The sequence below is a fragment of the Chiloscyllium punctatum genome, chromosome 35 (assembly GCF_047496795.1).
Source record: "Chiloscyllium punctatum isolate Juve2018m chromosome 35, sChiPun1.3, whole genome shotgun sequence".
NCBI lineage: Eukaryota > Metazoa > Chordata > Chondrichthyes > Orectolobiformes > Hemiscylliidae > Chiloscyllium > Chiloscyllium punctatum.
Genome location: NC_092773.1, coordinates 15,712,809 through 15,736,660, shown reverse-complemented (window position 1 = coordinate 15,736,660; position 23,852 = coordinate 15,712,809). Strand labels below are relative to the sequence as shown.

General features: G+C 42.5%; 1 protein-coding gene and 1 long non-coding RNA gene across 3 annotated transcripts in view; one reads left to right on the top strand and one right to left on the bottom strand.

Moving 5' to 3' along the window:
* The window catches only part of LOC140459695 (B-cell linker protein-like), a 45,962-nt gene that overhangs the window by 7,012 nt on the left and 15,098 nt on the right, over positions 1-23,852 (top strand). The window contains exons 2-9 of the mRNA XM_072554068.1: positions 1,641-1,672; positions 2,878-2,921; positions 6,526-6,554; positions 12,866-12,965; positions 14,509-14,576; positions 16,388-16,460; positions 18,706-18,788; positions 18,877-18,919. Coding sequence (XP_072410169.1) covers positions 1,641-1,672; positions 2,878-2,921; positions 6,526-6,554; positions 12,866-12,965; positions 14,509-14,576; positions 16,388-16,460; positions 18,706-18,788; positions 18,877-18,919 — 472 coding nt within the window. The remainder of the gene's footprint in view (positions 1-1,640; positions 1,673-2,877; positions 2,922-6,525; positions 6,555-12,865; positions 12,966-14,508; positions 14,577-16,387; positions 16,461-18,705; positions 18,789-18,876; positions 18,920-23,852) is intronic.
* LOC140459696 (uncharacterized) overlaps positions 2,887-23,852 on the bottom strand; it is a 120,535-nt gene continuing 99,569 nt past the window's right edge. For both annotated transcript variants that reach the window (XR_011953849.1, XR_011953850.1), the window contains exon 3: positions 2,887-3,222. This is a non-coding gene — a long non-coding RNA (uncharacterized lncRNA). The remainder of the gene's footprint in view (positions 3,223-23,852) is intronic.

Here is a 23,852-nt window from a genome sequence, read left to right as displayed (position 1 = left end):
ATAGCAAGTCATGGTAACTGATGGTAAACAGTTGTGTTTCTGGAAATTCAATGCAAGGACCTATTTTTTTAAATAAATATAAATAACAAGGATATTGGAATATAAAGTAAAACTTTAAAATTTGCCAATGGTTCTGACCTGAAAGGTTTGGCTGACAGCAAAGGTGATACCAAATGAGCACAAGATTGTAGAATCCCTACAGTGTGGAAATAGGCCATTGGTCCACACTGACCCTCCAAAGAGTAACTCTTCCAGATCCATTCCTTTACCCTATTACTCTTTATTTACCTCTGATTAATGCACCTAACCTACACACCCCTGAACACCATGGGCAATTTAGCATGGCCAATTCACCTAACCTGCACATCTTTTGATTGTGGGAGGAAAGCGAAGCACCCGGAGGAAACTCACACAGACACAGGGAGAATGTGGGCTTAAAAATGTGTTGCTGGAAAAGCGCAGCAGGTGAGGCAGCATCCAAGGAGCAGGAGAATTGACGTTTCGGGCATAAGTCCTTCTTCAGGAAATCCATTTCCTGAAGAAGGGCTTATGCCCGAAATGTCGATTCTCCTTCTCCTTGGATGCTGCCTCACCTGCTGCACTTTTCCAGCAACACATTTTTAAGCTCTGATCTCCAGCATGTGCAGTCCTCACTTTCTCCTACGGGGAGAATGTGCAAACTCCACACAGACTGTCGCCCGAGGTGGGAATCGAACCCGGGTCCCTGGCACTGTGAGGCAGCAATGCTAACCACTGAGAATAGATTGGCGACCAGAACAGGTGGATGTGTCGAAGATGCAATTTAATACAGAGATGAATAAAGTGATACATTTTGGCGAAATGAATAGGAAAAACAGGTATAGACTTGCAGGGTGAGAGGGGTCTATAGGAACTGGAGGAGACAATTTTTTGCATTGATCTTGGACAATAGCAGGCCATACTGAGACAGCAGTGAGAAAAGCATATGGGAACTTGCATTTCAGAAATCAAAGTATTGAGCATAAAAGCAGGGTTATGATGGACCGATGTAAAGCTCTGGAATATTGCATCTCATTCTTGTCACCATCAATCTTTCCTCGAAGCTGTGATTCTGGAAGTCACCACCCCCACATAGGCTTCAGGAGGCCTGTGCAGCCAATAAGAAAATTAGAGGGAATGCTGATCTTCGAAAGTGTGCAGAGGTGTTTGACCAGAATGGTTCCAAGGGTGAGCGGTTTTAGATAAAAAGTGAAGTGTAGAAGCTCAGGTTCTTATCTTTGGAAGTGAGTAAGTGGAGAGAAGATTTAATAGAGGTGGTGATGGGTTTGATCAGCTGTAAAAAGTTGTTACCATAAGCTGATGACAAAGGATTGAAGGACAGGTTGAAAGTTTTGGGCAAGGGCAGAAACGTAAGGAAAGAAGTATTTATTCAGTGAATGCTCATTGACTGGAACTCATTGCCCATGACAGTGCTGGAAGCAGAGATGATGAATGATTTCAAAAGCAAATGATGGAGACTTGACAGAAATAGACTTACACATCTCTGAAAATAAAGCGAGTGGATTGTTCCACATTGAGCTGTCATTAAATCAATTGTCTAAATGATCTCCTTCTGTGTTGTGATGACACTACAAACCTAATTATTTCTCTCCTCTTCTCAGAATTTCCTGAAACCTTGGAATTCAAAAAATATGTGAGTATAATGTTTCTCATGATATGAAACTTTGATTTTTATCACTGGAAAGCTCCTGGTATAATAACTTTTCGTTCATAGGATGTAGCTGATGCTGGTGAGGCCAGCATATATTGTCCAGCCTTAACCTGAACTGCCTTCTTAAATCAGTGCAGTCATGTTGTATAGATGTACCCACAATTCTGTTAGGAAACGAGTTCACGGATTTTGATCCCACAATAGTGACTTTTGACGGTGAAGGAATGGCGATATAGTTTCAAGTTGGGATGTTATGTGGTTTGGAGGAAAGTTTTCAGGTCATGACGCTTCCTTGCATCTGCTGCTTTTGTTCTTCCTGGTGGCAGATTCACAGGTTTTGAAGGTGTTGCCTCAGGAACACACTGATGTGAAGATGCAGCAATTTGGCAAAATACAACCCGTAGGTGGTCAATCAAATCACCTCAACTTCAAGATGCTATGCCAATGAGCACGGAACAGGGAACGTTTGACTTTAGCCGACAGTGTAAATTGAACAAAACTGGATCAACAGCTGATAGTACATCTCCTGTAACTTTAATTTCCATTTAATTCAATCCAGGCCAAAATTACTTTCAACGTTTAACATGTTGATCTGAAACTGCAGTAAATCTAATCATGCTCGAAATACAAAGAGGGCAGTCAAAAACTCAGATTCACATGTTAAGCTCTGATACTGCTGGTGATGAAAATTTAAGAACCAAGACAACTTGAACTGACAGACTTGGCAATCTGAGCAGGCAGCTTGAACACACCTTCTCTGAGTGTAGTGTGTCCAAAGAGGGGGAGATAATATGGACTCTGCATCAGGCAAACAGTCCAGTGGTTTGATGATTCCTAAATGATATTCTGACATACAGATTTGGTAGACTGTCCTTTTGCTTCAAGTCTCAGATATTCTCCTGATTTCCTGCCATAATTTTTTATTGAAACCTTGTTTATGCAGGTTAGCCAGAGTTTCTGTCAATCTTCTGCAAAATTATATTTGATTGCTCGTATTATATATTAAATATTATGTGTTTTCTTCTTGCATATATTAAAATACGCACATAACCAACAGATGTATGAATGTTTGTATTGGAGAAGCAGAGATGCTCTCCTGTTTCAGTAATTTTGAATCATCACACTTTGGAAGAGTGTTTCACCTTGACAAATAACTTTGTCAGCAAGTATTCTCTTCTTCCAAGCAGGTCCAGCGTCCCACCTCCACTGCCGGCCCGACCCAACAAACCCAGTAAGTGAAAAGAGATATTCTTCTCTGATGATTCACTTTTATTTGATGACAAAGAGATGGTACACGTATTCAGGAAATTTGTATTCAGGTCTTTATGACAGTATGAATGAGGAAAACAAAAGCAAACCCACCTATACTGATGTGGAATGAGTTGACCTGAAAATAGTGATGGCTAGTGTCTGTGATCCTTTGCATTTAACTTGGAACAAGTGGTTCTTGTTTGCCTTGGTATTCCCTGCCTGAGACTCCAAACTGGAAGATCGAGGAAAGGCCTTGAATCCAACTGGTCCATTCAAAGGTTCTGCCAATGACAAGTTAACAGTTGATCAGCTTGGTTGTTGTACAATACATAGAATTTAAAATGAATCAAAACAAACATAACTGCATTTTTGCACATGTGCAGATAATTTTCTTCGTGGAAGAATTATCTTAGCTCTCTGCACACATTGCTGCCTGTAATTTCCTTCTGCTATATCAGTGGAGAGAGACTGTTGGCACACCTAATCTTCATGACAAACGGAATAAACAACCAAAAGCAGCCATGTCCACCATTTCTCTCGGGATACGCTGCAAGTGTTAGAAGACTTTTGACAGAATGAAAAGAAGAATCTGTTTTAAGTGACAGCAGAGTGACTAACCTGAAAACACAGAGTTAATTCAAAGTCAATTTAGAGGTGACAATGAGGAAGTACTTCTTCAGACAGCAAGTTCTGACCTAAAAATGTGCTGGAATTAAATTCAATTGCAATTTTCAAAAGAGAATTAGGTAATGGAAAAAATGTTGAGTTATTGAAAACATCACAGGAAGCGAGAATAACTGAATAGCGCTTTCAGGGCCTGGCAAGAGCACCACAAGCTGAATAGATTCCTTCTGTGATGTATCACTCTGATTTTTGTGACCTTTCAGTTAGTTGATGAGAGGCTGGAAGAAAATTCCCTTTGAATTGAGCTTATAGAACATGAAATTAGGCAGATTGCCTTCTTGCTTCAAGCCTCAGTCATACTCCTAATTTCCTGCCACAATTTTTGACTGAAAACATATTGATACAGGTTAGCCAATCAGAGTTTGACAATCTTCTGAAAAGTTATATCTGATTGCTTGTACCCTGAAAGTAATGTGCAAGGCAGTGAATTTTCAGTTCACATTTTGTACAACTTACTCAGAAAACTTTATGATCTGTTGATTAATTTCTTTCACAACACAAGTTCTTTCTCAAACATGAAAGGCATATTCAGTCAGAGTGGATGTGATTTCAAGCACACTAGTTTGTGCAAGGTGTTGGGGAAATGTTGTTGAACAAGTAGTTTATAAAAGAAGTTGAGAGTGTGGTGCTGGAAAAGTACAGCAGGTCAGGCAGCAGACAAGGAGCAGGAGAATCGACGTTTTGGGCAAGAGCCCTTCATCAGGAATGAAGCTTGTGAGCTGAGGGGGTGGAGAGACAAATGGGAGGGGGATGGGGCTGGGGGGCAAGGTAGCTGAGAGTCCAATAGGTAGATGGAGGTGGGGGTGAAGGTGATAGGTCAGAGAGGAGGGTGGAGAGGATAGGTGAGCAGGAAGATGGAAAGGAAAATGGACAGGTAGGACAGGTCATGAGGGCTGTTCCAAGTTGGAAGATTGGAACTGGGACAAGGGTAGGAGAGGGGAAATGAGGAAATTTGTTGGAGGGTCCCAAGGTGGAAGATGAGGCACTTTTCCTCCAGGCATCAGGTAGGTAGGGAGTGGCGATGGAGGAGGCCCAGGACCTGCATGTCTTTTGTGGAGTGGGACGGGGAGTTGAAGTGTTCGGCTATGGGGTGGTGGGGCTGGTTGGTGTAGGTATCCCGGAGATGTTCTCTGAAGCACTCTGCAAGTAGGCATCCTGTCTCCCCAATGTAGAGGAGACTGCATTGGGAGCAACAGATTCAGTAAATGATATGTGTGGAAATGCAGCTCATACTCTGATGGATGTGAAAGGCACTTTCCCTCCCCTGCCTGGATCTGTCCATCTCCATCAACGGTGACCGACTCAATACAGGACATCTTCTACAAATCCATCGGCTACCACCGCTCCCTGGAGTACATGTCTTCCCACTCTACCTCCTGTAAAAATGCTGTCCCTTATTCCCAATCCCTCCGCCTCTGCCGCATCTGCTCCCAGAAGAACCAGTTCCACCACAGAATACACCAGATGGCCTCCTTCTTCAAAGTCTGCAATTTCCCTTCCCATGTGGTCAATGATGCACTCAAATGCATCTCATCCACTTCCCACACCTCCGCCCTCGAACCCAACCCCTCCAACCGCAACAAGGACAGAAACCCCCTGGTCCTCACCTTCCACCTCACCAACCTCCGTAAACATACAGACTGCCGCCATTTCCACCACCTCCAAATGGACCCCACTACCAGAGATATATTTCCCTCCCCATCCCCATCTGCCTTCCGTAAAGACCGTTCCCTCCGCGACTACCTTGTTAGGTCCACGCCCCTTAACAACCCACCCTCCCCTACCAGTACCTTCCCCTGCCACCGCAGGAATTGCAAAGCCTGTGCCTATACCTCCCCCCGCACCTCTGTCCAAGGCCCCAAAGGAGCCTTCTACATCCATCAGAGTTTTGCCTGCACTTCCACACGTCATTTACTATGTCTACTGCTCCGATGCAGTCTCCTCTACATTAGGAAGAGAGGATGCATACTTACACAGCACTTCAGAGAACACCTCCAGGACACCCGCACCAACCAACTTCACCGCCCCATGGCTGAAGACTTCAACTCCCCCTCCCACTCCACCGCGGGCACGCAGGTCCTAGGCCTTCTCCATTGCCACATCCAAACCACCCGATGCCTGGAGGAAGAATGCCTCATCTCCCGCCTTGGGACTCTCCAACCACACGGTATCAATGTGGATTTCACCAGTTTCCTCATTTCCCCTCCCTCGACCTTATCCCAGTTCCAACCTGCCAACTTGGATGACCCTCATAGCCTGTCCTATCTGTTCATCTTCCTTCCACTTATCCACTCCACCCTCCTCTCCTACCTATAACCATCACCCCCACCTCCATCTATCTACTGCACCCTCAGCGACCTTCTCCCCAGCCCCTCCCACCTCCCATTTATCTTTCCACCCCTTCAGCTCACAAGCCTCATTCCTGATGAAGGGCTTTTGCCCTAAACTTCCATTCTCTTGCTCCTCGGATACTGCCTGGCCTGCTGTGCTTTTCCAGCACCACACTCTCAACTCCAATCTCCAGCCTCTGCAGTCCTCACTTTCTCTATTTTATGAAGGAACCCTTGTCTCATATTCTCCTTCCTGATGTGACGATTCCGAGGCTGACTATAGCTGTTAACGTGATCAAACATATCAAACCAAAGCCCTGTTTAGCTGGGTTTTGCATGTGGATGGCTGCCAGGACAGCTGTGTTACTACAGACCATTTCAAAGATCAGCTTCTTAGCTCAAATGTCTTTCTCTAGTTAGTTATTTTTTGTTCACAATAGACTTCAAGTGTATCTTATCCAGACTGTTGATTGTAGTAGATCTCTCATTGATAAAAAAAAAGTTGTTATTGGGTAAGAGCTCATTTGAGTTTATTCTTTAATATTAAACATATTATCCATTTTATTACAGATCACCAAACGTCATGTGTGAATGAATTTGTAAGTATTCAGTGTAAAATTGTGTCCACTGATTATTTGCATTAGAAAAAGCTAAAACCAACTTGTAAGAGTAACAACAATAACAACATATTTTGCAGAAGGCCTCAGCAAACACCCCAGTGCAGTATATGGGAATCATAGAATCACCACAGTGTGGAAATAGGCCATTTGGCCCAACAAGTCCACACTGAACTTCGGAACAGAATCCCACCCAAATCATATTACTCGACCTATTACACCCCTACCTATTACTCGACATTTACCCCTGAATAATGCACCTAACTTAACCATCCCTGAACACCATGGGCAATTTAGCATGGCTAATTAACCTAACCTGCACATCTTTGGATTGTGGGAAAAAAACTGAGCACCCGGAGGAAACCCACGCAGACACTGGGAGAATGTGCAAACTCCACACAGACAGTTGCCTGAGGCTGGAATCAAACCTGGGTTCCTGGTGCTGTGAGGCAGCAATGCTAACCACTAGGTCATTGTGCCATCCTTTGTCTATTTATCCTATCCATGCCCCTCATGAATTTATAAAGCTATGTAACCTCGAAAAGGTTACCCCTCAGCCTCCGATACTCCAAGGAAAACAGCCCCAGCCTGTTCAACCTCTCCCTACAGCTCAAATCTTCCAACCATGGTAACATCCTTGTAGATCTTTTCTGAACCTTTTCAAGTTTCACAACATCTTTCTGATAGGAAGAGACCAGAATTGCAAGCAATATTCCAACAGTGGCCTAACCAATGTCCTGTACAGCCGCAACATGACCTCCCAATTCCTGTACTCAATACTCTGACCAATAAAGGAAAGCATACCAAACGCCTTCTATACTATCCTATCTACCTGTGACTCCACTTTCAAGGAGCTATGAACCTGCACTCCAAGGTCTCTTTGTTCAGCAACACTCCCTAGGACTTACCATTAAGTGTACAAGTCCTGCTAACATTTGCTTTCCCAAAATGCAGCACTTTGCATTTATCTGAATTGAACTCCATCTGCGACTTCTCAGCCCATTGGCCCATTTGATCAAGATCCCATTGTAATCTGAGGTAACCCTCTTCGCTCTCCATTATACCTCCAATTTTGGTGTCATCTGCAAACTTACTAGCTCTACCTCTTATCCTCACATCCAAATCATTTATACAAATGACAAAAAGTTGTGGACCCAGCACCGATCCTTGTGGCACTCCACTGGTCACAGGCCTCCATTCTGAAAAGTAACCCTCCACCACCACCCTCTGTCTTCTACCTTTGAGCCAGTTCTGTATCCAAATGGCCAGTGACCATGATGCCACAAGAAAACTCATAAAAGTTCGTAATTCCACTGTTCGCACCTGACCATGTATATAACATAGTTGACAATCCCAGATCCCAAAACCTAAAACCCAGAAACCTTCCATATTAGATTATCTATTTCAAACTGAACCAATAACAAGCTTTAATCTTCAGTCAGCACAAATGTTCATCCAGTTGGCTTGTCTTAGTGAAGACTTTTTAAAATTTTATTGATTACATCTTGTATTTAGGAACCAGTTTAATTAGATCAGTCAATTCAATCTGCCTAAATTGTAAAGAATTATCACTGATAAATAGTACACTGGCCCCAGCATGAAATAGGCTCACGATCCAAGGTTTTAAGAACAGAGTCCTCGTTACTGCAAAGCATTTCCCTATTTTTGCAAGTTTTCTTTGCTTGAAACAGATTTGAATATCAGGTGAAACTCTCTTGTGCTGTAGAAACAATGACTGAACAAGTTGCAAATTACGTTGGGGAACGTGGTTATCTTTGAAGCAGACTGAACAAAGGACCTTTGATTGTGGAGCTGATAACCAAAGTCAATAACCAAATTCACATTTGCTGTAGCGGACAGGAGACTGCTGTTGTTGGCAGTGACACAGAGCACAACCAATATGTTACAGCACTGAGAAAAACACACATCCATAACGCAAGTGAGTTTCTGTCCATGCTGCTCCTGACAGGGAATCCCAATTTATAAGATAACCCTGTTTTCTCAGTTTTTCAGAGGCAGCCAAAGAATCTGTAATGTTCACTGATACCATCAGCTGACAGTACTGCTGTTTATGATGGACTACATGTCGACCATCCAGTCTGCCTCTCAAATCACTCAGTTGTGCTGAAAAGACTGTGATGTGTTTCAGAAGTACATAGTTACATAAAACATCCAAGATATAAATGACTTTAAAAATCACACAACACCAGGTTATAGACCAACAGGTTTAATTGGAAGCACACTAGCTTTTGGAGCACCGCTCCTTCATCAGGTGGTTGCGGAGGACACAATTATAAGGCACAGAATTTACAGCAAAAATTTACAGTGTGATGAAACTGAAATTATACATTGAAAAATACCTTGATTGTCTGTTGAGTCTTTCATCTGTTCGAATACCATTTCTTTCATGTGTAAATCACAAAACCTTTTTTAAAAGTTGCATTCTCGGGTTAGCTGTAACAATTGATGTCAGCTAGACAATATGTTGAAAGTGTTAGCCCCTGTATTCTCTGTCTATGCCATGATGTTTAGATTGATTCTCATCTAAAAAGTGAGAGAACAGAGTTTTACATGAATTCATGCAGTTTTTGAGCTCAGAGTTTTAAATGAATCCATGCAGTTTTTGAGTGAAGTACAATGTAACTCTGCAAGTACAAATTCACCCCACAAAATATATGTGTGCATGTGGGTCTTTGTCTGTCTGTGTGTTTGTCTGTCTGGGTTGGGGGTTGTGAATGTGAAAGAGAGTGTATATGTGTGTGTAGTGAGTGTAGAGTGGTCTAAGTCTCTGAGAGGATACCTGTGTGCATGTGTGTGTGTGTGTGCGTGTGCGTGTGTGTGTGTGTGTGTAGGAGTGGTGAAACCAAGTGAAGGCAACAACAACAACAGATGAACGGGCACCGCACAACAATCAACAGACATGAGTGTTCCTTCCCAGTTGGGGAACACTTCAGTGGTCCAGGACATTCGAACTCGGACCTTCAGGTGACCATCCTCCAAGGCGGACTTCGGGACAGGCAGCAGCGAAAAGTGGCCGAGCAGAGGCTAATACCTAAGTTCGGTACCCATCGGGAGGGCCTCAACCAGGACCTTGGGTTCATGTCACATTACAGGTGACCACCATTGCACTATACACACACACACTCTCTCTCTCTCACACACACACACACACACACACCTTTACAGACACACACACTCCCACACTCACACAGGCATCCTCTCAGAGATGTGGACCACTCTACACTCATGCACACACATACGCACTCTCTCTCACAGATACTCACAACCCCCCACCCTAGACACGCACACATACTATACAAACTCACACATGCACCCCCTCACAGACTTAAGACACTCTACACTCACTACACACACATATACACTCTCTCTCACACTCACAACCCCCAACCCAGACAGACAAACACACAGGCAGACACAAAGACCCACATGCACACATATATTTTGTGGGGTGAATTTGTACTTGCAGAGTTACATTGTACTTTGCTCAAAAACTGTATGGATTCATATAAAACTCTGAGCTCAAAAACTGCATGAATTCATGTAAAACTCTGTGCTCTCACTTGTTAGATGAGAATCAATCTAAACATCATGGCATAGACAGAGAATACAGGGGGTGAAAACAAGGACTGCAGATGCTGGAAACCACAGTCGAGATTAGAGTGGTGCTGGAAAAGCACAGCAGGTCATGCAGCATCCAAGGAGCAGGAAAATCGACATTTCGGGCAAAAGCCCTTCATCAGGAATAGAGGAATAAAGAACATGGGGCTAACACCTTCAACATATTATCTAGCTGACATCAATTGTTACAGCTAACCTGAGAATGCAACTTTTTAGAAAAAAGTTCTGTGATTTATACATGAAAGAAATGAAACTATCATGGTATTCGAACAGATGAAAAACTCAATAGACAATCAAGGTATTTTTCAATGTATAATTTCAGTTTCATCACACTGTAAATTTTTGCTGTAAATTCTGTGCCTTATAATTGTGTCCTCCGCAATCACCTGATGAAGGAGCGGTGCTCCAAAAGCTAGTGTGCTTCCAATTAAACCTGTTGGACTATAACCTGGTGTTGTGTGATTTTTAACTTTGTACACCCCAGTTCAACACCGGCATCTCCAAATCATAAATGACTTTGGACTTTCTGAAAAAATGCAAGAAATACACAGAAATAGATTTATTTGCTTGCTATTTGCATATAATTGTGATAAAATGACACTTCATATTTTGTAGAATTATTAAGTGACCTTCTCTGCAGAGTCACATCTAGCAGCAAGTAACTTGTGCAATAAAATATCACAACAGAATCACAAAGACACTGTAAAACAGAATAAAAATAAATATGATACCAAACCTGAGAAAGAGGAGGAAACAGCAGGAAGAACAAAGGGGGTAGAGCAAAATGAGGGAGAACACTGAGATTACAGGATGCTTTTTAGGGGTAAGGTATTTATGATAAAAGAACATCGGGATAGAGAAGAAAGAAAGTGAGAGCAAGAAAAGAGACGTCGAGGAAAGAGAAGGAATAGTGGAAAAAAATCAAGTGACAGCATATGCCACGGTAGACTCAGGGAAGTAACGATATCTCAGAAGTAGTGGCTGGAGGTTGCTCATGCTGAGTAGGTTTCCCTCTCAACATGGCCATTTGCGTTGGGGGTTAGAAGGTCGAACTGGTCATTGTGACATTTATTACATTTTACTTTGTGGAGGCAAGGTACTTGGATAGGCCTTTCAAATCCCATTGAAAGCTTCTATTTATTCTGAGTAGAAGTCCCATTTTGGCTTGTCATTTTCCTGTTGCCTTATCATAAAGACTGTGCCTTTTTATTTTTCTGTATTTTTGATTGCAGACTGAAATCACAAAATTACTGTTTTAAAACCAAAGATTGCTGGAAGATGACTGCATGATTTGAAAGCAAGTAATCTGACACTTTATTGTAAACCCTGTTTGCACAGCTACTGGTTCCAGCAGTGGTTGAAGTGTAGTTTGGAGAAGAGATGGAGTTAAAAGACTGTGGACAAGTGTCCAGTTATCAATAACAAGGGTGTTCTGCCTGCCAACAATTATGTGGTTGGTTCCCAGTTTGCTGAACAGCTTGAGGCTATGAAGAAGATACAGAGAAATCTTTACAACTCCACCAGCTGAACAGCTCTCTCTGCTCTCTGCAGTAAAAGCTACTTTAAGCCCAGAGAAAACCAATTTGTTTAATCTCCAGAACTTTGTGTAGGCAGTGACTTTTAATTAATACGTCAGAGCTCTTTTTCAAGTGTGAACCAGCCCCTGCGCCGCCAGCAAATCAGTGGAGACTTTCAGAGAAGGAAGTCTGAGAAGCAGCATTTTGCCTTAATGGAAGAACCTTTTCAGCAGATCCTGTGAACAGAGGCCACTGAAATGTTTTCCAAATTTTCTCTGCGCCCTTAATACCCAAGTTTCCTTTTCCCCTATCTCAGTGGTTGGGTGTGGAAGGGGGAGTTAACAAGGGGATAAGGAATGTCAATGAGTTAGACTTATGTGCCAAAAGTTCAGAATTGTTTATCTGTAGCTAGAAACTATTTCTTTAAAAAGAAGAGCTTTTTGTCAACATGGGTCAAAAAGACAGATAAAGTACTTTACATGCTTTCTAAAATATTTAACTTGTGTGACAACTCCAGGAATAGCAATACTTCATTTCCAGCATTCTACCCTAGTGAGACAGAACATTGTGATGAGGATGGGGTCAGTCGATCTAATATTGCATCTTTCTTTCCACCTTACATGAATCTGGGATAGTTCAGTTACTGTTTCTGTTGAGTTCAACTGCATACTATGATTACCTCTGAATCTGAAGACTCAAGTTCATGTCAAGAAACTTGAGCATTAATCTGGGGTGGCACTTTAAGTTGGGATATCTGGATGGAATGGACAAGTTGGACTGAAGGGTCTGTTTCTGTGCTGTACATCTCTTTGACTCTATGTGCAGATAAGGTAGATTTGCCATGCTAAATTGCCCCTAGTGTCCAAGGATGTGCAGGCGAGGTGGATTAGCCATGGGGAAATGTGGGGTTAGGGTCAGGATTGGGTCTTCAGAGTGTTGGTGTAAACTTAATGAGCTGAATGGCCTGCTTCCACATTGCAGAGGTTCTATGAGGAAGCACTGAACTGTTGCAGATGCTGTTTTTTGGACAATTTTCATCAAGAGCCTTTTGCCTTTCTGTGGAATGATTGCACTAGAATTTTGCTGTGGTCAAATGAAAAGAAACACGACTCAGGACTGTGGTGTACTTCATTGCAGGACAGTGGATCTGAGAATGAGGAAACCTATGAACCACCTCCAAGTGAACGACCCCTGAGAGCTGTTACTACCATTGAACCGACCAATAATTATTACATAGGTAAAGCTGAAAAACTGCACCTCAATGTGATCAAGCTTGTGCTCAAGATAAAGTTACCCCAATATTTCGAACAGATTGCTGTGGATTGAGGTCCAGGCTGTAGATTTTTTTTTAAATGGACAGCAGACAGCTGTGTGGGGAAAGGGTGCCCACAACTCCCTTTTCTCGACTCAGCACAGATTACAGCAGATATCTTGCTCACTAATGGCCAAAATTCAGATCTCACGCCAAGTAATTAAAATTCATCCTTGGGATTTTGGTGCCATCAGCACGCTCTGCATTGGCTGCCCAGCTCTTGTTAAGTTTTCAGAAGGGAAGGGTCCCTGTACTATAAAGCAGCAGTGCTAACCACAATGCCACTGTGCCAGTTACCTGTCATAGATAGGGTTGACAGAATTATTTTCCCCCTGAATTGAAATATCTCATTCCAGGGAACATGCATTTCAGGTGAGGGGGGAAGCTTAAATGAGATGTGAGGGGCAAGTTTTTTGTACAGAGAGTGGTAGGAGTATGGAACGTGCTGCCAGGGGTGGTGGTGGAGGAGACAGATACAATAAGGGGTTTAAGGCACTTTTAGATAAGCACATGAATATGCAAGGAATGGAGAGCTATGGACCAAGGGCAGGCAGAAGGGATTAGTTTCATTTGGCATCATGTTCAGCATAACATCATGGGCCAAACAGCCCATTCCCGTGCTGGACTGTTCCATCTTCCATGTTCTAAGAGACCTTGTCCCAAATGCTAAAAATTACTCCATCGTGGCCTGTTATTGCATGGGGCACATCCACCAACCTGGGTTGACCCAATCCACCGTTTCCACTTCCCTGCGACTCAAATGTTCTTCACAAAAAAATTGAAAATGTGGAGACAAATTTCAACTTTAAAAAAACTTTGGCCATCACGAAGGTTCATAGAGACTGCAAAGATGAGAAGAGGGCAAGTTGTTGAGGAGGAGATGGGAAAGGGCATAAGGCAGAAGAAAATGTCTGTTGCCCATAACCCCACATCCATTTATCAATACCTAACAGTCTGTAACTCAGCAAAACCCCACTGTACTCAGATTCAAGCCCACATTCTGAGTATGCATGGGTTGAATTTTACTCACATCCAAACTTATTTGAGCCTGTGTTTGTTTTTAATCACAATTTTCCAGAATTCCAGTTATTTTTGGAAAATTCTTGACTTTATATTTTTACTTCATACAGAGACTTGCCACAGAGAACACAGGCCACAGTAATTCGATCAAGGCAGTGTATATAACAATCGCTGCTCCAAGTAAAATGCTGCAAATCTGTCCCTTACATTCCAGGCTGCCATTGAACACAACAACTAGTCAGTCACATGTTGACTGATGCACACATACATGCCACAATGAAAGCAGTGTGAGGCACAATCAGCCAGTTGACAGCAATCAAACTGAGAAAAATAATATCTATAAAGAGGTTATGTTTTGACAAAATTTTACCATATGCTCAGCTTCCTGAACATCACTCTATTCACTTGAAAGATTCCTCTAGTCATTGGAAAACATTTATTGTTTCAGAAAGACAAACCAAGCCTTCAGCATCCTCACCCAAACCAGGAATGAGACAACCTGTATATCTCCCAAAGGTATGTTGAAGCAGCATTTCTTTGCATCTTCGGAGACTGTCGCCATAATCTTATACACACTAACCCCAAATGTCAGCTGGCAGGCACACAAAGCATTAAATTGGATGGCACTTGTTGGAGACTGTGACAAAACAACTCCTCCCCTCAAAACTGATCTTATGGTCCAAACAAAGACTTTCATTTGGGAATTGGCTGCATTGGATCCCTTTATTAATCGGCTCCACAAGTATGAAGCTTAGAAGGCCAAAGAATCCTTCATCACATCCCTGCCTCTTAATTAAATGGCCCCAACCAACAAGTTTGCCATGGACTTCCAACTACTATATCACTGGAAGTTGTTGCCTTCTGGAGTCATATATTTCTCTGCTTTTTGCCAATACCTATCCTGTGTGGTATGAGACAGGGTATTAGAGATGCAGAAAAAATTACCATAGGATCTTTCAGTTACAAAAATGTAAAGAAGCCAGTTATCTTGGTGATTCCTGTCATATTTGTTCTCTTCTATTGCTCAACCATCCCCAGGATCCTCACCATCTGTTCAATCACATGTTGTGTCTATCTTTCATTCTCCACAATGGGTCCACTGACAGGAATGTTAGCAACTCTGGCCTCAATTAGTACTCTGCCAGTTTTATACACTCAGCTTTATCAAATCACTTTACATCTCTATCCTGTTGGTAAATTCTTTTGCTGGGCACAGGTTCATATCAGCCAAGATATTTCTGGTTTCCAATTAGTTGATTAACTTTCACATCACTGTGCACAGAAACAATTTGAAGGCTATGCACCATGTTTCAAATCTGAACCTAATCCAGTTCTCTCCCAAATCTCCACCTACATATTTTGCAGTGATTACCAATCAGCAATGACATTACTAAATCGTCTTAGTTCCATTAAGCTCACTAACAACTACATTTCCCATTTCAATGACACGTTAACAAAGTAAAATACTCCAAATGTTTAATAGGAATGCTGATCAAAGAAAATTAAACATAGGTTCAAATAGAAAAGCTGTTGGGAGAGGTTGGTCAAAAAGGTGGGATCTCAGGAGGTGGAGAGGTTTCAAGGAAAATTCAAGAGTGAAGGGCCTTCGCTGTGAAAGGCATGGCTGCCAAAGACATACACTGAAATTTTGGGATCCTCAAGAGGCACGATGCGAAGGGACACTACATCTCAGAGAGTTGGAGTGCTAAATATGATTAAACATGATGATCGAATAATCCTTAAGTCCACTTTCCTGTCTTTTCCCCATTGATTGACTGACTGATTAAAATTTTGTCTGTCTCAGTCTTGAGACAGTTTCTACAGCCCTCTGCAGGAAAGAATTTATATGCCCTCTGATCCAAGACTCTCCACCAAAGGAAAACAACCTCTCCACATCAATTCTGTTATGTCCTCGAAGAATCCTATATGTTTTGAAAAGGTGACCCCTCTTTTATCTAATCTCCAGTGGGGAAAGGCCTTACTTACTCAACCTTAGAAGAAAGTCCTGCCAAATCAGGATCAACCAAGTGAACCTCCAGTCTGCTTCCAATACCCGGAAAAGTTTCCTTTGATGAGTGGACCAAAACTATTCACAGTATTCTCGTATTTCGTGCTGATTACCTCTTCCCATCCAACCCAAATTCCTCTATATTTCTGTTTCCTTTAAATGTGTCAAAGTGCAGTATCACTCCAAGTGGCAGTACATTCGTGTGCCATCAGATTAAAACAGTTTGTCTAAAATTCCATATTTGTTTTATTATAGAAATACTGATATGTTCACTTATGAGCAGTCATGAACTCCAATTTTTGACATTTTCTTGTTGCAGGTCCAGAACATGAAATCAGAAAGTGATCCTGCCAGGATGCATGATCTATGTGTCGCTCACACCACTCACAAAGGTCATTTATTATTTGTATATATTATTATCTTAAGAGAAGGGAGAAAGCTGAGCAAGGGTCAAAGTTCAAGAAGTCTCCAGTACCTAGTTGCAGGGATTCCTTGGAATAGGAATGGGTTAAAATAATGCCTGAAAACTCATCATTTTGTTGCTGCCATGAATGAAACTGGACTCACCATATAAATAAAATGGCTACTGACAGCAAGTTAGAGACTAGGAATTCTACTGTGAGTAATTCCCTTTCTGATTCCCCAGTTGACATTGTGGGTCTACCTACAGCCAGAATGCAGCAGTTCACAACATCAGCTCACCAACATATTTGCAACATGAACAAGGACTTTCAACCTTATTAACCTAGCCAATGATGCCCATATTCCGTAAACAAATAAAAAAACTAATACTTGAACTGGGTCCACGTCACAAGCGGCACGGTGGCTCAGTGGTTAGCACTGCTGCCTCACAACACCAGGGTCCCAGGTTCAATTCCAGCCTTGGGCGACTGTGTGGAGTTTGCACATTCTCCCCGTGTCTGCGTGGGTTTCCACCGGGTGTTCCAGTTTCCTCCCACAGTCCAAAGATGTGCAGGTCAGGTGAATTGGCCATGTTAAATGGCCCATAGTGTTAGGTATGTTAGTCAGAGGGAAATGGGTCTGGGTGGGTTACTCTTTGGAGGGTCGGTGTGGACTGGTTGGGCTGAAGGGCCTGTTTCCACACTGTAGGGAATCTAATGTAATAAAAAAGCTGCCTTGATACTTACCTGACCAGTGCCTCATTAAAACATGCAAATCAGGGTGCTAAGCTGCGCTAAGTACCTCAGTAGTATTTTAACTGGCCACGAAGTTAAATGCCATTGTGGTCAACTCATTAATAATCTGGAGCAACAAGAGTTCTCTTGCCCACATGATATAAGTCTGCGACTGTCTTGCTTCAGGTTTCCCTTCACTGTATGTATCAGAACATGGGAGCAGGAGTAGGCCATTCAGCCCCTCGAGCCCATTCCACCATTCAATGAGATCATGGCTCAACTGTGCCTTAAATCCTGCCTTTGGCCCATATCCCTAAATACCTTTGCTTCACAATAAAAAAAAGCTTAGATTTGTAATTCACAATTGATCCAGCATCCTCTACCATTTATGGAAGAGAGTTCCAAATATCCAGCATCCTTTGTGTGCAGAAGTGTTTCCTAAAGTGTCTCTTAACAGTAGTCCCTAATTCTCAGATGATGTTCTTGAATCTCCAAATAGCTTATCTTTATCTACCCTGTCTTTTCCTATCCTGAAAATGTCCATCAGATCACACCTTACCCTTCTGAGTTCAAGAGATAACAGGCCTAATTTCTTTTATCTCTTTGCATAAATTAAGCTCAGAAGTCCAAATATCATTCTTGTCAACTGACATTGTACTCCCTCCCTAGCCAATATATCCTTAGGTGTGGTGTCCAGGTCTCTCCATGAAGTCTAACCAGAGTTTTGTACACCTGCAGCATAATCTTTGTATCTTTCTATTCCAATCTTTCAGATATAAAGGCCAGCATTCCATTAGCCTTCTTAATTATTTTCTCAATCAGTTTGTGCCATTTAAATATCCATGCAGCTAAACCCCAAAGTCTCTTTGGACATCCACAGTACTTAATATCATTTAGAAAGTAGCCTTGTTTTGGGTTAAAATGGATAACCTCATCAAAACCGAATGCACTGCTTAGCTGTAAGTGACCCACAGACTTCCTGAACTACTTTTGGGTATGAACTTGAACGGTGGGATCAAGGTTATGTTCATAGTGGGGTAAGTCGAAAGTGAAAGTAGTTGAATATTATAATAGCCCACGGCCACAATACAGCAACAGGGTTTTGATGCTCCCATCAAAGAACAAATTGTGCAAAACTTTCCCTCAATATGTCTCCTGCAGATAGTATCACACATGAGTACGATAATCTGCTCTTCAACATTTGCACAAATACACTTTTCAGCAAGGCTACATCCAGTAATTTGGAGCAAAACCATCAGTTAATTGTTCCCCTTCTTAATTCAACAATACTTGAGATGAACTGAAGGGTCCCAATACTGCTCCCAATTGAAAGGAATAAAATTAGTCAAGAATGAAGATTGAAACTGAACTACAATGGGCTGCTAATCGGTGAAAGGCAAAAGGCAAACTCATTTAAGGTGAACTCATCTTACTTCAAAAGATCCTGTTTAATGCTGCAGAAAATTGGAATTCTTGCATATGTCATGTTCTGTTCTCTTAGGTCCTACAATGAACAAAGCTGTTGAAGATATTCCCCCAGTTCTTCCTCCACGTACCCACAGACAAACTCAATTGGATTTGGAGGTACACTAGCATTTTTTTGTGTTTTTAAACTGATGGCAACTCAGTGTCTTATACTTATCTGTTACTGAGTGCTCTCTATTCTGCATAGGATATCACTGATGGTGAATACTTGGAGTTTGACTGCAAAGAGAGTAAGTATACCTCAATCCACTTTCTTTATAACTGTGGTTGGAGTTAGCAAAATCCACACAAAACCTCTCTTCAAGCTGTCTCCCCTTGTTGATGTGTATATTTAAAAACCAGCTACGAGCATGTTTCCCAATGGTCTCAAAGCTGTCAGTTGTCAAAGCTGTCAGTTGTCAAATATGGGAGAATGAATGTTACATTCATAACCCATCAACTGAAGAAATGAAGGGAACACAAAACATGAACCCATAGACCAGTAAGAATCAAAGAAGAGAATCCTTACAGTATGGAAGCAGGCCATTTGGCCCATCACATCCACACTGCCCTCTAAAGAGTATCCCATCCAGACCCACCGCCTACCTTATCCCTGTAACACTCCATGTCACACAGCTAATCCACCTCGCTGACACATAGAACATAGAACAGTACAACACAGAACAGGCCCTTCAGCCCACAATGTTGTGCCGACCACTGATCCTCATATATGCACCCTCACATTTCTGTGACTATATGCATGTCCAGGAGTCTCTTAAATGTCCCCAATAACCCTGCCTCCACAACTGCTGCTGGCAATGCATTCCATGCTCTCACAACTCTCTGTGTAAAGAATCCGCCTCTGACATCCCCTCTATACTTTCCTCCAACCAGCTTAAAACTTTGACCCCTCGTGTTAGTCATTTCTGCCCTGGGAAATAGTCTCTGGCTATCGACTCGATCTATGCCTCGCATTATCTTGTATACCTCAATTAGGTCCCCTCTTCTCCTCCTTTTCTCTCATGAAAAAAGTCCGAGCTCAGTCAACCTCTCCTCATAAGATAAGCCCTCCAGTCCAGGCAGCATCCTGGTAAATCTCCTCTGAACCCTCTCCAAAGCATCCACATCTTTCTTATAATAGGGCGACCAGAACTGGACGCAGTATTCCAAGTGCAGTCTAACCAAAGTTTTATAGAGCTGCAACAAGATCTCACGACTCTTAAACTCAATCCCCCTGTTAATGAAAGCCAATACACCATATGCTTTCTTAACAACCCTGTCCACTTGGGTGGCCATTTTAAGGGATCCATGTACCTGCACACCAAGATCCCTCTGCTCCTCCACACTGCCAAGAATCCTATCCTTAATCCTGTACTCAGCTTTCAAATTCAACCTTCCAAAATGCATCACCTCACATTTATCCAGGTTGAACTCCATCTGCCATCTCTGCATCCTGTCAATGTCCTGCTGCAACCTACAACAGCCTTCTATACTGTCAACGACACCTCCAACCTTTGTGTCATCTGCAAACTTGCTGACCCATCCTTCAATCCCCTCATCCAAGTCATTAATAAAAATTACAAACAATAGAGGCCCAAGGACAGAGCCCTGTGGAACACCACTCACCACAGACTTCTAGGCAGAATATTTTCCTTCTACGACCACTCGCTGTCTTCTGTTGGCCAGCCAGTTCTGTATCCAGACAGCTATGTTCCCCTGAATCCCATTCCTCCTGACCTTCTGAATAAGCCTACCATGGGGAACCTTATCAAATGCTGGATTAGTGGTGCTGGAAGAGCACAGCGGTTCAGGCAGCATCCAACGAGCAGCGACATCGACATTTCGAGCAAAAGCCCTTCATCTGGAAGGGCTTTTGCCTGAAACGTCGATTTCGCTGCTCGTTGGATGCTGCCTGAACTGCTGTGCTCTTCCAGCACCACTAATCCAGTATTTGCTTTCCAGCATCTGCAGTCATTGTTTTTACCTTTTTAACCTTATTAAATGCTTTGCTGAAGTCCATATACACCACATCCCTGTGGAACACCACTCACCACAGACTTCTAGGCAGAATATTTTCCTTCTACGACCACTCGCTGTCTTCTGTTGGCCAGCCAGTTCTGTATCCAGACAGCTATGTTCCCCTGAATCCCATTCCTCCTGACCTTCTGAATAAGCCTACCATGGGGAACCTTATCAAATGCTGGATTAGTGGTGCTGGAAGAGCACAGCGGTTCAGGCAGCATCCAACGAGCAGCGACATCGACATTTCGGGCAAAAGCCCTTCATCTGGAAGGGCTTTTGCCTGAAACGTCGATTTCGCTGCTCGTTGGATGCTGCCTGAACTGCTGTGCTCTTCCAGCACCACTAATCCAGTATTTGCTTTCCAGCATCTGCAGTCATTGTTTTTACCTTTTTAACCTTATTAAATGCTTTGCTGAAGTCCATATACACCACATCCACATCTCGACCCTCATCAGCTTTTCTAGTCACATCCTCAAAGAACCCGATAAGGTTTGTGAGGCATGACCTGCCCCTCACAAAGCTGTGTTGACTGCATTTAATCAAGCCATGATCTTCCAGATGGTCATAAATTCTATCCCTCAGAATCCTTTCTAACACCTTGCAGATGACAGACGTGAGACTTACTGATCTGTAATTGCCGGGGATTTCCCTATTTCCTTTCTTGAAGAGAGGAATTACATTTGCCTCTCTCCAGTCCTCAGGTACGATTCCAGTGGACAGCGAGGATGAAAAGATCTTCGCAAGTGGCGAAGCAATTGCATTTCTCGTTTCCCAAAGCAGCCGAGGACGAATCTGGTCTGGACCTGGCGACTTGTCAATCTTCATGTTTGACAAAATTTTCAGCACATCAGCTTCCTCTATCTCTATCCATTTCAGCATGCACACCTGCTCTTCAAAGGTTTCATTCACTACAAAGTTTGTTTCTTTCGTAAAGACAGAAGCAAAAAACTCATTTAGGGCTTCCCCTACCTCCTCAGACACCACACACAAGTTCCTGATGCTATCCCTGATCGGCCTTACTCTTTCTTTGACCATTCTCTTATTCCTCACATAAGTGTAAAATGCCTTTGTGTTCTCCCTAATCCGTTCTGCCAAGCCTTTCTCGTGCCCCCTCCTGGTTCTCCTCAGACCATTTTTGAGCATCTTCCTCGCCTGCCTGTAATCCTCTAGAGCTGAGCTTGACCCTAGCTTCCTCCACCTTATGTAAGCTACCTTTTTCCTTTTGACGAGAAGCTCCACCGCTCTCGTCATCCAAGGTTCCTTTATCTTACCACTTCTTGCCTGTCTCAGAGGGACATATTTATTCATCACTTGCAACAACTGTTCCTTAAACAGTCTCCACATGTCTATAGTGCCTTTACCATGGAACAATTGCTCCCAATCCATGCTTCCTAACTCATGTCTAATCGCATCATAGTTTCCTCTTCCCCAATTAAATATCCTCATATTTTGCCTAATCCTCTCCTTCTCCATAGCTATGTAGAATGTGAGGCAGTTGTGGTCACATTCCTGGACACTATGGGGGAATTTAGCATGACCAGTCCATCAAATCATCATGAATGGGTATGATTTAGTAGCCATTATGGAGACATCATTGCAAGATGGTCACGACTGACAGTTAAATATCCAGGAATATCAAGACTATTCAGAAGGACTGTCAGGTAGGTAAGGGAGGTGGTGACACTCTGACATTTAAAGACGACATCAGAGCAGTGGTGAGAGATAATATAGATTCTCTGGAGAATATTTAGAATTCCATAAGGGTGTAAATTATAAATTCTAAGAAGAAAAGTCACTGACAGGCATAGTCTATTGGCCGCCAAATAATAATACCACATTATGGGGGACAATAAGTAAAGAAACATCTAATGTCTGTAGAAATGGTACTGGGATTTTAATCAATGTATTGATTGGTCAAACCAGGTCAGTCAGGGTAGCCTTGAGGAGTAATTCATTGAATGTATCCACGATAGTTTTGTTGAACAGTATGAAATGGAAGCTTTCCGAGATCTGGTCCTGCGTAATGATACAGAAATAATTAATGATGTCATAGTTAGGGATCCTCTTGGAAGGAGCGATCACAGTATGGTTCAGTTTAGAACACAGATGGTAAGTACGAAAATAAAATCCAATTCCAAGGTCCTGTGCTTAAACAAAGGAGACAACAATAGGATGAGAGAGGAGTTGGCTGAAGTAGACTGGAAGCAAAGACCTTATGGTGGGACAGTTGATAAACAGTGAAGGACTTTCAAAGCAATATCTTAAAGTGGTCAGCAGAAGTATACACCAGTGCAAAGGAAAAGGGTAATCTGCCCTGGATGTCTAAGGAAATAAAGGAGGCTATCAAATTGAAAAAGAAGGCATACAATGTGGCCGAGATCAGCAGAAAACTAGAAGTTTGGGAAAGCTTTAAAGGTCAACAAGAAAGCCACAAAAAAGCTATAAAGAAATGTAAGATGGATAATGAGAATAAACTAGCTCAGAATATAAAGACAGTTAGCAAAAGTTTCTCCAAATATATAAACTGAAAAAGAGTGGCTGAGGTCAACGTTGGTCCTTTCGAGGATGAGAAGGGGGATTTAATAGTTGGATATGAGGTAAGGGCCAAGGCACTGAATAGGTCTTTTGTGTCAGTTTTCACAGTGGAAGACATAACATGCCAGTAATTGACAAGAATATGGAGGTAGGAGAGGACCTGGAAACAATAATTATCACAAAATGGTAGTGTTGGGGAAGCGCATGGAGCTAAGGGTAGGCAAGGCTCCTGGCCTTGATGAAATGCATCCTAGGCTACTAAAGGAGATGGTAGGAAAAATAGCAAATGGTAATTTTCCAAAATTCACTGGACTCTCACAAATTGGAAAACAGCAAATGTGAAGCCACTGTTTTAAAAAGGAGGTAGACAAAAGATAGTGAACTACAGACTGGTTAGCTTAACTTCTGTAGTGGGGAAAATGTTTGAGCCTTTATTATCAAGGAAGAAATAGCAAGGCATCTTGTTAGAAATTGTCCTGTTGGGCAGACACAGTATGGGTTCGTGAAGGGCAGGTTATGCTTAACTTAGTTCCTGGAATTCTACGAAGAAATTATGAGCATGGTGGACAACGGTGGATGCAGTAGATGTGGTGTATCTGGATTTCCAAAAGTCTTTCAACAAGGTGC